At 68.7% G+C, this 13,561-nt stretch overlaps 1 protein-coding gene across 1 annotated transcript; it reads left to right on the forward strand.

Moving 5' to 3' along the window:
• The first annotated feature begins 26 nt into the window (after nucleotides 1-26).
• RNF31 (ring finger protein 31) lies at nucleotides 27-13,539 on the forward strand. Its single transcript, XM_067533068.1, is given in 23 exon segments — nucleotides 27-80; nucleotides 999-1,204; nucleotides 1,403-1,549; nucleotides 1,946-2,101; nucleotides 2,262-2,315; nucleotides 2,424-2,490; nucleotides 2,776-2,959; nucleotides 5,408-5,756; nucleotides 6,002-6,247; nucleotides 6,917-7,171; nucleotides 7,654-7,836; nucleotides 8,296-8,385; nucleotides 8,388-8,510; nucleotides 8,777-8,950; nucleotides 9,569-9,667; nucleotides 10,082-10,171; nucleotides 10,336-10,450; nucleotides 10,764-10,882; nucleotides 11,733-11,846; nucleotides 11,949-12,006; nucleotides 12,356-12,452; nucleotides 12,853-13,021; nucleotides 13,185-13,539. Coding segments are annotated over 22 exon segments (3,141 nt in total). The 5' UTR covers nucleotides 27-80; nucleotides 999-1,006; the 3' UTR covers nucleotides 13,239-13,539.
• Nucleotides 13,540-13,561: the final 22 nt, after the last annotated feature.

Raw genomic sequence — 13,561 nt, forward strand, 5'->3', positions numbered from 1 at the left:
TTCTCTTTCTCTTCCGGGCTCAGCCGCCGCCGCCGCTTCCCGGGTCCCGCGAGTTCTCGGCCGGGCCCCGCCGCTCCCCGGTGAGACCCCCCCCGCCGGCCCCCCTGCACCCCCCGCCGGCCCCCCAGGGTCCCTCTGCACCCCCGCCGGCCTCCCAGAACTCCCCAGGGCCCGCCGGCCCCCTGCACCCTCCGCCGGACCCCCAGGGCCCCCTTGCGGCCCCCGAGCCCCCAGGGCCCCCCTGCACCCCCCGTCGGCACCCCAAAACCCCCGCCGGCCCCCGCCAGAACCCCGCAGGGCCTGCCGGCCCCCTGCACCCCACCGCCGGCCCCTCAGCACCCTCCGAGTCCCCAGGGGCCCGCTGCACCCCCCCGCCGGCCTCCCAGGACGCCCCCCAGCACTTGTTCTGCTCCCCAGCACCAGGTCTGACCCCTCCTGCACCCGCCGCCCCACTGGCTGCTGTGGGGGACCGGGGTGCAGGGCGAGGGGGTGGCTGGGGGTGGGGTATCAGGTGCTGTGGAAGACGTGGGGGTGCTCGTCGGGGAGAATAGGGGTACGGGGGGGTCAGCAAGAGGAATCGGGGTATGGGGGAGCTGGAGGGGAGAATCAGGGCATGGGGGGCGCTGGTGGTGAGGAATCGGGGTACGGGGGGCTGGAGGGGGGAATCGGGGTACAGCGGGGGCCCAGTGGTGGGGAATCGGGGTACAGGGGGGAATTGGGTTACGGGGGGAATTGGGGTATTGGGGCTGGAGGGGGAAATCGGGGTACAGCGGCAGTCCAGTGGTGGGGAATCCGGGTACAGAGGGCTGGAGGGGAGAATCGGGGTACAGCGGGGGCCCGGTGGTGGGGAATCGAGGTTCGGGGGGAAATCGGAGTATGGGGGGCTGGAGAGGGTATGGGGGGAATCAGGGTACAGCAGGGCTCGGTGGTGGGGAATCGGGGTACGGGGGCCCAGCGGGGGGGAGCGGAGCGGCCGGTTAACCCCTCGTGGTCCCCAGGCCGGGCTATGGCGCAGGCAGAGCCCCCCTCGGGAGAGCCCCAGTTCCTGCAGCTGCGGGAGGAGCTGGTGCTGGCGCTGGCCCGGAGCCCTGGGGAGCTGCACCCCGAGAGCGTCCAGCAGCTGGTGGAGGCCCCCCTGCCCCCCCACCTCAAGTACCGGGAGATCGACGCCCGGGGCCTCCTGTGTGCCAACGGGCGGGGGCAGGTAGGCAGGGGCTGGGGGGGCTGGGAGAGGGGCGGTGCCAGGGTGGGGGGATCGGGGGGGGGATCAGGAGGCGGGAGGCGATCGGGGGGGTCCGAGAAGAGGGGTACCGAGCGGGCAGGGGAGCCGGGGGATATGGGGGTGCAGGGGGGTCCCCGCTCTGGGGCGCCCCCTCACGCCCTCCACCCCCCCCCGCCCCAGCCCCCGGCCTGCCTGCGAACCATCTCCACCGCTCTGAACATCCTGGAGAAATACGGGCGCAACCTGCTGAACCCCAACAAACCTCGCTTCTGGCGCAGCGTCAAGTTCAACAACCCCGTCTTCCGCAGCACCGTCGACGCCGTCCAGGTGAGAGCCGGGCCCCCCTCGGCTGGGCGGAGCCCCCCCGGCCCCTGCGCCCTGCCCCCCAGCCCCTGCACCCTGCCCCCCGGCCCTTGAACCCCCAAAGCCTGAGCCTTGATAGCTGGCCACCCTGTCTTCTGCTGCACGGGCAACACCAGATAAGGGAGAGCCCTGAACCCCCCAGGTCCCCCTGTCACCAGCCCCCCGACTCCTCCGAATCTCCCAACCCCCAGTCACTGGCCCCCCCCCAAATCTCCCTTCCCCCACTCACCAGCCTCCCCAAATCCCCCAGTCCCCCAGTCACCAGCCCCCCAAATCCCCCAGTCACCAGCCCCCCAACCACCCCAAATCTCCCATCCCCAAGTCACCAGCCCCCCCACAGCTGACAGAGGCTCCCGGCAGGGCGGGCGGGACGTGCTCCGACTCTATGGCTACACGGAGCAGCAGCCGGACGGCCTCAGTTTCCCCGAGGGGCTGGCGGAGCCGGACGGCTGGCGGGTGGCATCCGTCACCGTGGATGTGGTGCTGCTTCGTGCCGAACTCAACCTGCTCCTCTCGGTAGGGGGCGCCGTGGGGCAGGGAGCGGTGCGGGGGCTGGGCAGGGGGTGCTGTGGGGCGGGGAGTGGGGCAGGGGGTGCCGTGGGGCAGGGAGGGGGCGGGGGCTGGGCAGGGGGCGCCGTGGGGCAGGAAGGGTCTTACTATGTCTTTTCCATTTCAGAACAATCACCCGAACCCCGAGATGCTGCAGGAAATTCTGCAGGGGGGCCAGGAGGTGAGGGGGGATGGGCTGGGGGGCAGCAGGCCTGGGGAGAGGGGCTGGGGGAGGCGGGCCGGGCCGGGCGGGAGGGGGCTCGGTCTCTCACCCCTTCATCTCTTCCAGGCGACCCCCATCTCGGAGTCGGTGCCCCACCCCGACACGGTGCCTCCCGGAGGTCTGCCCCAGACGGGTGCGTGCGGGCGCCGTGGGGAGCGGGAACACTGGCCGGGGGGGCGGCCTGGGGGTGCAGTGGGGGGGCACTGGGGAGCGGGGGGGTGCAGTGGGGCACAGGGGGAGCTGGCTGTGGGGGGCGCCGAGGTGCGTAGCAGGTGCTGGCCATGGGGGGGAGCTGTGAGGCTGAGGAGTGGGGGGCGCTGTGGGGCACAGGGGGAGCTGGCTGTAGGGGGCGCCAAGTGGAGTGCATGGGACGCGGGGGGGCCAGCCGTGGGGTGACTCCCGTCTCCCGCCCCTCCAGGGCCAGCCCCCCCGTCCGCCTGCCTGCTGTGTGGGCTGGAGCCGGCCTCTCTGCGCTGCCCCGAATGTGACCAGAGTCTCTGCTCCGAATGTGACCGGCTCTTCCACAAGCATCCGGCCCGGGCCCAGCACCGGCGCCAGTCCCTGGGCGAGCCGGGCTGGGAGGCCAGGACCCCCGGGCAAAGGTAACGGGGACCCCTCCCTGACCCCTGAGCCCCCCAGAACCCCCCCTCTTCCCACAGGTAACGGGGACTCCCTCCCTGACCCCCTGAGTCCCCCGTGTAACAGGAACATCCCTTCTACGCCCCCCTGAACCCCGCAGGAAAGTGGGCTCCCGAATCCCCTTGGCCAACAAACAAATCCCGCTTAGAAACGAAGCGACGCGCCAACGATTCGATCTGAAATACGAGGAAAGATGCGTAAAAACACACACCCCCCCCGGCCCCCGGTTCCTAATGGGGCGGCCGCAGTTTGCGGGGAATTAGGCGGTGAAAGCCGGCAACCGGACTCGACCCGGGGCCACAAAACCCCACCTCTCAGCTCCAAATCCGGCCCTTACGGCCGAAGGTTTAATAACGTCTTTGCTGGGAGGAGAGCCCTGAAATGTCGCCTCAAGGGAGCCGGGACCGGATGTCTCGGGCGCTTTCGCGGCTTTTCCTCCATTTAAAAGAAACGACCCGGCGGGCACGGGACCGGCAAAAAGCCGCAAGAAAACGGGGCATTTAATTTACATTGAAAAGGTCATTACAAATTAAATGAACAATTAAACAACAGAATGAAATTGAAATGAAAGAAAAATGGAAAAAGCCGCCGTGTAAAACCAGTTTTAATAACGCGTTTGCCGTAAAGCTAAGGAAATCTTCAGCTGGAAGCCGGACGCAAGCCGTAACCCTGGGGAAACGCCCCCAAATTGCATGGAAATAAAAGCCTGGAAATTACAGCCGCACGGGGCCTTTTCTTCCTTTCTCTCCTGCTAAAGAGACGAACGGCCGTGAAAAATGACGCCAGCGAAGGCGAAAAAGAAATGTTCGATTTAAAATCCAGTGGGAGGCGAAATAGTCAAAAAGGAAGGACGAGAAAAACCAAAAAGATTGAAATAAAAATAAAAAAGCCGCAATTTAAAGCCTGTCTTTTGCCGTAACCGTGAGGAAACGCCCCCAAATTGCAATGAAATAAAAGCCTGGACATTTCAGCCACTTTCGGGCTTTTTCTTCCTTTCTCTCCCGTTCAGGGAAAGAGATGAATGGCCGTGAAAAATGACGCCAGCGAAAGCGAAGAAGGAATATTTGATTTAAAATCCAGTGAAAGGTTCAATAGTCAAAAAGGAAGGACAAGAAAAACCCAAAAGATGGAAATAAAAAGAGAAGAAAAAGCCACAGTTTAAAGCCCGTTTTGAATAACGTCTTTGCCGTGACCCTGGGGAAACGCCCCCAAATTGCAACGAACTAAAAAAGCCTGGAAATTTCAGCCGCTTTCGTTTTTCTTCTGTCTCCTTTCTTGCCCGTGAAGGGGCAAAGGAGGAAAGAACTGAATTGGCGGGAAAAGTGGGCGCCGGGAAGCGAAGAGGGAAGCGTTCCATTTCAAATCCGGCGGAAGCTGCGGCCGGGCGGTGAAAAAGGCCGGAATAGAAGCGCCCTAAAAAGTTGGAATTGAAACTGAAAAGCCGCCGTTTCAAGCCCCTCTTTTCCCGGGAGAAACGCCCCCGAATTGCCGGGAACTTTCAGCCGCTTTCGGTGGCTTTTCGTCGGTGTTAAAAAAAAAAAACCGAGCGGCGCAGGCGACCGGCCGTGAAACCCGGCATCGAGCGGACTCAGAAATCCAGTTCGAGTGCGTCCGAAGCGAAAAACACCCCTGGCCGGGGTCACGGCCCGTCCCCTGCCCGGTGCTTTTCCTCCCCTCGCAGGCCCTGATCCCCCCCCCCCCCGAAAGGCAGCCGGGCCCCGCGCTGGGCTGGGTTTGTAGGGGGGGGCGACGGGCCCGGCTCTCGGGGGGCCCCCCAGCCGCTCACACCCCAACATGCGGCTCAGGGACAGGCGCCCAGGAATTGGGGTCCCCCTTAGCCTGGCCCCCCCACAGGTTTAGGGGCCCCCATCCTGCCCCCAGGTATTGGGGACCCCCAGGCTGGCCCCACCACAGGTTTAGGGGAACCACCAGCATGACTCCCCCCGCCCCCCTCCCGTTTCCAGGGCTCCTGGCCCTTTAAAGCCCCAGGGGATGCTGGGACGTTCCATTCCGTTGCCAGGAGGGGGCAGCGGTGGCCCCAGGGCATTGTGGGTCCCTGCGTGGGCAGGGCCGGGGGGCGAGCAGAGGTGGGGCAGGGGGTGGGGCTGGATATGGGGAAGGGGCTACATGGGGGGTGGGGAAGGAGTAGGGGGGACAGAGGGGGTTTAGGGGCATGGGGATTTGGGGGTGCAGAGCATATTGGGGTGCAGTGGGTGGTGGAGGGGGGTTGGGGGCACAGTGGGGGGCACGGGATGCAGGGGAGCAGTGGGGCACAGAGGGGCATTAGGGGCATGTCAGATTTGGGGGTGCAGGGGGCACGGGGGGATGTGGGGGACACGGGATCTGGGGGGGCACGGGCGGATGTGGGGGGGCGCCGCCCGTCTCTCTCTCACCCCCTTCTCTCCCCCCAGCCTGCCCATGCTGCCGTCGGAGCCGCCGGGGGCCCGCCCCGCCCTGCCCCCCAAGCCGCGCCCGCCCTGGCTCTGCGCCGCCTGCGGCACCTCCAACGCGGGCCGGGCCGTGCTGTGCGGCGCCTGCGACCGGCCCCGGGGCTGCCCCACGCCCCCCCAGCCCCCCGCCGACGGGGACCCCCCCCGGGGGGGCTGGGCCTGCCAGTCCTGCACCTTCCTCAACGCCGGCGCCGCCGTCCTGTGCGCCGTCTGCGAGCGCCCCCGCCTGGCCGGCCGGCCCGGCCCTCCTGACCCACGGTGCCCCCCCGACCCACAGCGCCCCCCTGACGGCCCTCCGGAACCCCTGCAGGTAAGGGGCCAGTGGCCCGGCTCCCCTCCCCCCGGCGCCCCTCACTCCAGACCCCCCAGCCCCCCCACTCCTAACCCACAGCCCCCCCCCCCCTTGGTCCCCCTCACTCTGGAGCCCCCACAGCCCCCCTCACTCCAACCCACAGCTCCTCCCTCCCCAACCCCCCTCACTTCTGACCCACAGCCCCCCCTGACCCCCCTCGCTCCGGACCCCCCTGGCCCCCACTGACCCCTGGCTCCCCGCAGGCGGGGGGGGCGCCGGGCTGGCAGTGCGAACACTGCACCTTCTGGAACCAGCTGCCCGGGCGGGTGTGCGAGGTGTGCAACCGGACCAGCCAGCGGGGGGGGCTCAGCCCCACCCCTCGGCCCCCCCCGGAGGAGAAGGGACCCCAGCGTCCGGGCAAGCCCCACCCCCTGACGCCGGAGGAGGCAGAGCGGCGCCGACAGGAGAAGCTGCGAGAGGACGGGATGAAGATGGTGGCCATGATCCGGGTGAGAGGCTCCGCCCCCTTTCCAGAGGCTCCGCCCCCTGAGTCGCTGTGAAGCTTCTCCTCTGCCCAGGACAGGCATCCCCCACGCAGGTTCCGCCCCCTCCTGTGCAGCAGCCAACCCGGTGCTTCCCTGCCTGGCCGGAGGCGGAGCCACCTGGGGCCCAATGAAGGAGGTGGGCGTGGCCCACCCAAGAGGCGGGGCTCCCTCTAATCCCGCCCTCTCCCCGGGGGCATGGCTACCTCTAGCCCCACCCTCTCCTTAGGGGTGGGACTCCCTCTAACCCCGCCCTTCCCCCCAGGGCGGGGCCCCCTCTACCCCCTCCCCTATCTCTAGGGGCGGTGCTCTCTCTAACCCTGCCCTCTCCCCGGGGGCATGGCTACCTCTAGCCCCACCCTCTCCTTAGGGGTGGGACTCCCTCTAACCCCGCCCTTCCTCCCAGGGCGGGGCCCCCTTAACCCCTCCCCTCTCTCTAGGGGCGGGGCTCCCTCTCCCTGTGGGTGTGGCTACCTCTAGCACTGCCCACTCCCTAGGGGCGGGACTCCCTCTAACCCCACCCACTCTCTGGGGCGGGACTCCCTCTAACCCCACCCCTCTTTCTAGGGGCGGGGCTCCCTCTAGCTCCGCCCTCTCCCCAGGGCGTGGCTCCCTCTAACCCCGCCCTGTCCCCAGGAGGCGGAGCTGGCGGGGGTGCCCCCCGAGGAGGTGGGGGCGGCGCTGCGGTACTCGGGGGCGGAGCTGCCCCTGCCCTGGCTGCGCTCGGAGCTGCCGGCAGTGCTGGAGGCCGTGGCGGAGCTGGCCACGCAGCAGGGGGTGGGCGCCGAGCTGGGCGCCATCACCCGGCAGGAGGCTCGCACCGCCTGGGCCCAGAGCCAGGGCGACCTGAACGAGGCCGTGAGCCGCTGCCTGGGCGCCCGGCGCAGCAAGGTGAGGGGCGGGGCCGGGGGCGGGGCTTGTGCTGGCAGGAGGGGCCAGGGGGTGGGGCCTGAGGAGGGAGAGGGACCGATGGAGCAGGGGAGGGCCCGTGGGAGGGCGCGGCCTGATGAAGGGGCGGGCTTTGTGGAGAGGGGCAGGGAGGGGTTAATGCAGTAGGGGAGGATCTATTGGATGGGAGGGGCGGGGCCTGAGGAGGGGCGGGGCTTGTGGGGTCAGGAAGGGACTATGGGGAGGGGCTTAGGGAGCAGGGAAGGATCCAATGGAGGGGAAGGGGTTTTTGGGGCAGGGGCGGGGCTGTAGGAAGTGAGGGGCGGGGCTGTGGAGTAGGGCTGGGCTGTGGAAAGCGAGGGGCGGGGCTCTGGGGCAGGGGTGGGGCTGTGGGAAGCGAGGGGCGGGGCTCTGGGGCAGGGGTGGGGCTGCGGGGACGAGCCAGGCCGAGGGACAGAGTCCGGTCCCATGGGTGCCCCCCACAGGTGCGGGAGCTGGCGGCGCTGGGGTTCGGGGCGCGGGGGCCGGTGCTGCGGGCACTGTACGAGAACGGGGGCGACGTGTGGGGCGCGCTGACTGAGCTGCAGCGCCTCCAGTTGGAGCCTTTCCACCGGCGCCTGTGGGACCCGGCCGAGCCCCCCATCGACTTCCAGGTGCCCGACCGCCAGGTCAGAGCCATGGGGGCCGGGCTGGGGGGGTGGAGGGGGCTTCTGGGGGGAATCTGGGGGCATGGAGCAGATCCAGAGTGTGGGGGGGGAATCAGGGGGCGCTCTGGGGGTGTGGGGAGGGTTTACAGGGGCGTGGGGGGCTCTGGGTGCAGATTCACAGGGGAGCAGAGGGGATTTGGGGGCATGCGGGGGTGATAGGGACGTGGGGGGCTCTGGGGGTGGGGGGCGGTTTACAGGGGGTTGGGGGGCTCCAGGGTGGATTCACAGGGCCATGGGGGGGATTTGGAGGGGTGGGAAGTTACAGGGGTGTGGGGGCTCCGGGGGCGGGTTTCCAGGGGCAGGGGGGCTTTGGGGGGCTCTGGGGGTGGGGAGGGTTTTGGGGGGCTCCGGGGGTGGGGAGGGTTTCAGGGACGTGGGGGCTCGCCAGCCCCCCCTGAGGCGCTGTCCCCCCCCCCCCAGGCCCTGCTGCGGCGGCTGCTGGCCTCGCTGGCGCTGCCCAGCTGGGGGCGGGCGGAGCTGGTGCTGTCGCTGGCGCAGGAGCAGGCGGCCGCGGGGGGCGGGCGGCCCTGGCCGACATCGTGGAGGCCGTGAGAGCCTCGCCCGACCGGGCCTTCATCCGCCGCCTGCTCAACTGGGAGTGCGCCGTCTGCGGCTGGGCCCTGCCCCGCAACCAGGTACCCCCGCGCCGATCCGCCCCGCCCCGCGCCGATCCTCCTGTTCCCACACCCGTTCCCGCGCCGGGCCGCCCGTTCCCGCGCCTGTTCCCGCGCCTATCCACCCGTTCCCACGCCCGTTCCCACACCGATCCACCCGTTCCCACGCCTATCCACCCCTTCCACCCCGGCGTGTCTCCCCCTTCGCTCCCAGACGCGTCCCGCTGCTCCCCCCCCCCCCCGCACCGGGCAGGTCCCAGCCCCGTCTGAGCCGCGCCGTCCCCCAGATGCAGTCGCTGACGTCCTGCGAATGCACCATCTGCCCCGACTGCTTCGCCGAGTACTTCACCATCGCCGTGAAAGAGAAGCACATCACGGACCTGGTGTGTCCTGCCTGCGACGCGCCCGACCTGAGCGACGAGGCCGCACTGCTCGGCTACTTCTCCACGCTGGACATCCAGGTGCTGCCCCCCTGGGCCCCACAAACCCACCTGGGCCCCCCACATACACCCCAACCCCCTGCATTGCTCAGCTACTTCTCCACGCTGGACATCCAGGTGTCGGGCCCCCCCGAACTCCCCCCAGGCCCCCCAGATCCCCCCCGAATCCTCCACATACACCCCAACCCCCCGCACTGCTTGGCTACTTCTCCATGTTGGACATCTAGGTGCAGGCGCCCTCCCAGGTCCCCCCTGAGCCCCCCAGGTCCCCCGAACCACCCCCGGTGCTCCCCAGATGCCTCCTGAACCCCCCACATACGCCCCAGCCCCTCTTGCTGCTCAGCTACTTCTCCAGACTGGAAATCCAGGTGTAGGTGGCCTCCCAGGCCCCTCCTGAGCCCCCCCCCCCCCCGTATCACCCAGATCCCCCCATGTCCCCTGCGTTGCTGGGCTGCTCTGCGCTGCACACCCAGATCCTAGGGACCCCAAAGCCGCCACACCCAGGGATCAGGGTGACCCTGCGCCCCGGTCCCCCTCCCCATGAACCGCCTGGGGGAGCCCCCTTGAACCCAGCCTGTGGGGGGACAGGGGAGTCCCAGGGCCCCTCCCCCGCTCACCTTTCCCCCCCCTGCTCCCCAGCTCCGAGAGTGCCTGGACCTCGAGACCTACGAGCTGTTCAGTAAGAAGCTGACGGAGCGCGAGCTCATGCGGGACCCCAAGTTCCAGTGGTGCACACACGTGAGCGGCCAGGGGCAGGGTCTGAAAGACGGGGGTGTGGCCTAAATGCTGAGGGCGGGGCCTGAATGTCAGGGGTGGGGCCAGTGGGTGGGGGGAAGAGAGACAGGGGCCTTAGCAGGATTTGGGGGGAGGGTTTCTGGCAGGGGGCATCTCTCGGGGGGGGGGGGTTGGGGAATTTGTGGGGGTGCGGGTCTCTCTGAGATTTGGGGGGCCTCTCTGGGGGGTCTTGGGGTGGCGGGGTCTATGGGGGTGAATGGCTCTTGGGGGGGAGGGGTCTCTGTGATTCTGGGGGGATTGGGGGATCTGTAGGGGGTGGGGGTCCCTCTAGGGCCTGGGGTCTCTCCGGGAGGTCTCTCGGGGGCTGGGGAGGGCTGTGGGGGGTCTCTCTCTCTCACCCCCTGTCCCCCCCCCCAGTGCTCGTTCGGGTTCATCTACGAGTCGGAGCACGCGGCCGCCCAGTGTCCCCAGTGCAACCAGAGCTTCTGCGTCCACTGCAAGCGAGCGGTGAGGGGGGGGCAGTGGGGGGGGCTCTGGTGGGCGGGGGGAGACGAGAGGAAGGCGCCCCGGTGCCGGGCAGTCCCGTGGGCTGTGGCGGGGCTGGGCTGGGCGTGGGGGGTGGATGTGGGGGGGCTGTGCTGACCGCCCCCCCTCGACCCCCCCCCCCACAGTGGGAGCCCCAGCACCAGGGCCTGTCATGCCAGGAGTTCCAGGAGTGGAAGCGGACGAACGACCCCCAGTACCAGGCCCAGGGACTGGCCGTCTACCTGCAGGAGAACGGGATCGGTGAGCCCCCCCGCCGCCCCCCGACCTGCCCCACATCCTCCCAACCCCCCGACCCCCAGGGACTGGCCGTCTACCTGCAGGAGAACGGCATCCGTGGGCCCCCTCACACCCCCTGACCTCCCCATGGCCCCCCGACTCCCCCACACTCCGACCCCACTGATGGCGACCCCCACCCACACACACCCCGAGCTCCCCCCCACTCCTCGGTCCCCTCCCAGGTCTTCGAGCCCACCCCGGGCGCTGGTGGGGGGGGGGGGAAGCCGATTCCTGCCCCCCTCCTTGGCCCCCCCCCAACCTCTCTCTCTGCCCCCAGCCTGTCCCAAATGCAAATTCCCCTACGCGCTGGCCCGGGGGGGCTGCATGCACTTCCAGTGTTCCCAGTGCCGGCACCACTTCTGCAGCGGCTGCTACGGCCCCTTCCACACCAAGAACGTAAGGGGGGAGTGAGGGAGGTTGGGGGGCTGGTTGTGGGGTTGGGTGTTCAGTTGGGTGTGGGTGGGGTTGGCTGTTGGGTGGGGCTGGGGATTGTGTGACTGTCGGGGATTGTCTGGGGTGGGTGTTGTGTGACTGTCCAGGGTGGGTGTGGTGGGGTTGGCGGGTGTTGTGTGGCGAGCGGGTGTTGTGAGGGGGCGGGTGTTGTGTGACTGTCAGGTGTGGGTGTGGTGAAGTGGTTGGATGTGAGGAGTGGGTGTTGTGTGAGTGGTGTATGGGTGTGGGGGATTGTCAGGTGTGTGTGGAGTGGGTGTTGTGTACTGAGGGTGCGGGTGTTGTGTGACTGTCGGGTGTGGTGGGGTTGTCGGGTGTGGGTGTTGGGTTCATTGTCAGGTGTTGTGTGGGGAGTGGGTTTTGTGTAGTGAGGGTGCATGTGTTGTGTGACTGTCGGCTGTTACGGGGCTGTGTGGGGGGACGGACGCGGGTGTCATGTGACTGGCAGGTGATGGGATGGGTGCGGGTGTTATGCGACTCGTGTGTTGGGACGGGTGCGGGTGTTGTGCAACTCTCAGGTGTTATGGGGCTGTGTGGGGGACGGGCGTGGGTGTCGTGCGACTGTCAGGTCTTACAGCGCTGTGTGGGGGACGGGCGCGGGTGTTGTTTGACTGTTGGGTGTTGGGACAGGCGCGGGTGTCGTGTGACTGTCGGCTGTTGTGCGCTGGGATTGCGCTGGCTGCTGGGGGTCGCGGGGCTGTGTGGGGGGCGGAGGCGGGTGTGGCACGGGGCCGACTGTTGTGCTGTGCGGCTGTGCTGGTTGTCGGGGGTCGTGTCACCGTCTCTCCCCCTCCAGAAATGCCCAGTGCCCGGCTGCCCGGTTCGCCAGTCCCTGCACGGCCACCACCCCCGCGACTGCCTCTTCTACCTACGTGACTGGGACGTGGGGCGGCTGCAGCGCCTCCTGCAGGTGGGGCATGGAGGGGGGCAGAGGGGCCGGGGAGGGCCAAGGGGGGTGGGCGGGGCCGAAGGGGGGCGACAGTGGGTCTCACTCTCCATCCCTCCCCTGCAGGATAACGGCGTCGTCTTCAACACGGAGCCCCCCACTGGGACCCGCCCAGCGCCCGGAGGTGAGAGCAGGGGATTGTGGGTAACCAGGGGGGGACCCCAATGCGCCCCAAAAGGGCCGTGCCCCACACCTGCCGTTGGGCCCCCCCCACCAGGGACTGGCCCTTCCTGCCGCCCCCCATGCCGGGAGAGGGGTCCTGGCCAAGGAAAAGCCTGGGCCCAGCCCCCGACACGTGGGGGAAACTGAGGCACACGCCGCACTCAGAGAGGACAAGGAGACTCGCCGCTGGGTCACGGCGGGCGATGGGGCCCCCAGGTGGGGGATTGTGGGTTGCTGAGCGAGGGGGGTCCCAGGCAGGGGATTGTGGGTAGGCAGGCGATAGCGTTACCCATCATGCCGAGCGTCCGCAGGCGGCTGCCGCGTGATGGAGCAGAAGGAGACGCTGGCCGGGCTGCGGGACGAGGCCTGCGGGAAAGAGACGCCCCCCGGTTATGCCGGCCTGTGCCAGTGAGTGTGGGGGGGGCGGAGATCTGGGGGGCTGGGGGGAGTCAGGGGTTGGTGATGTGGGGGGAGATGTGGGGGGACCTGGGGTCTCCAGGCCGGGGGGGGTCATAGATGTGGGGAGACCGGGGAGTCGGGAGAACACGGGGGATGCAGGGGGTCAGAGATGTGGGGGGACTGGGGAGTCGGGGGAGAACGGGGGGTGCATGGGGCCAGGGGGTCAGAGATGTGGGGGGACCAGGGAGTCGGGGGAACACGGGGAGGTCCATGGGGCCGGGAGATCAGAGACGTGGGGGGACCGGGAGAAGATGCAGGCAGGATCCAGGGGCTCCAGGCTGGGGGGTCAGCGCCGGGGGAGATATGGGGAGCTGGGGGGCCGGCGACTGACCCCCCCCCGTCCCCTCAGAGCGCACTACAAGGAGTACCTGGTGAGCCTGATCAACGCCCGGGCGCTGGACCCGGCCCGGCTCTACGGCCCGGCCGAGCTGGAGACCGTCTACCGGCGTCATCTGGGGGTGCTGCCCCCCCGCACCCCCGCCGAGCCTGAGGACAGCTACCGTGGGCGCCTGCTGCAGGTATTGGGGGCGCCCCATGGCAGGAGGAGGTCCCGGGGGGCAGGGGGACTCTTGGGGCGCTGAGTGTGGGGGGATACCCCGGAAGGACGGGTGGGGTGGCCAGGGGAATCGGGGGGGGGGGCTGCTAAAGGGGGCTGCTGACCCCCCTCTCTGCCCCCCACAGAAGCTGATGGACGAGGTGCCCCTGGGCTCCAAGATCCCGCGGCAGCGGCAGTGACCCCCCCGGCCGGACGGGGTTGGGGGGCTGGGCTGAACGATTCAAGGAGACGCCAATGTGGGGGGATGGGAGCGCTGGGGGGTGATTTGGGGGGGCTGGTAGGTGTCCGGGGGTCCCAGCACCCCATGATTTGGGGAGATGATTTGGGGGGTGATCAGACATCGGGGGGAGGCTGCCCCATCGCCCCCCATGGGGGGCAGCAATGTGGGGGCTCAGGATAGGGGGGTTCGAGCCCCCTGGTGTAATGAATCGGGGGTTGGGGGCTCGGGACAGAGCTTTGTGACCCCCAATAAAAGAGTCTGAGCCAAGCCTGAGCCTCAGTG

The sequence above is a fragment of the Emydura macquarii genome, unplaced genomic scaffold, assembly GCF_026122565.2.
Source record: "Emydura macquarii macquarii isolate MOO-44397 ecotype Brisbane River unplaced genomic scaffold, CSIRO-AGI_Emac_v2 contig_3322, whole genome shotgun sequence".
In the NCBI taxonomy this organism is placed as follows: domain Eukaryota; kingdom Metazoa; phylum Chordata; order Testudines; family Chelidae; genus Emydura; species Emydura macquarii.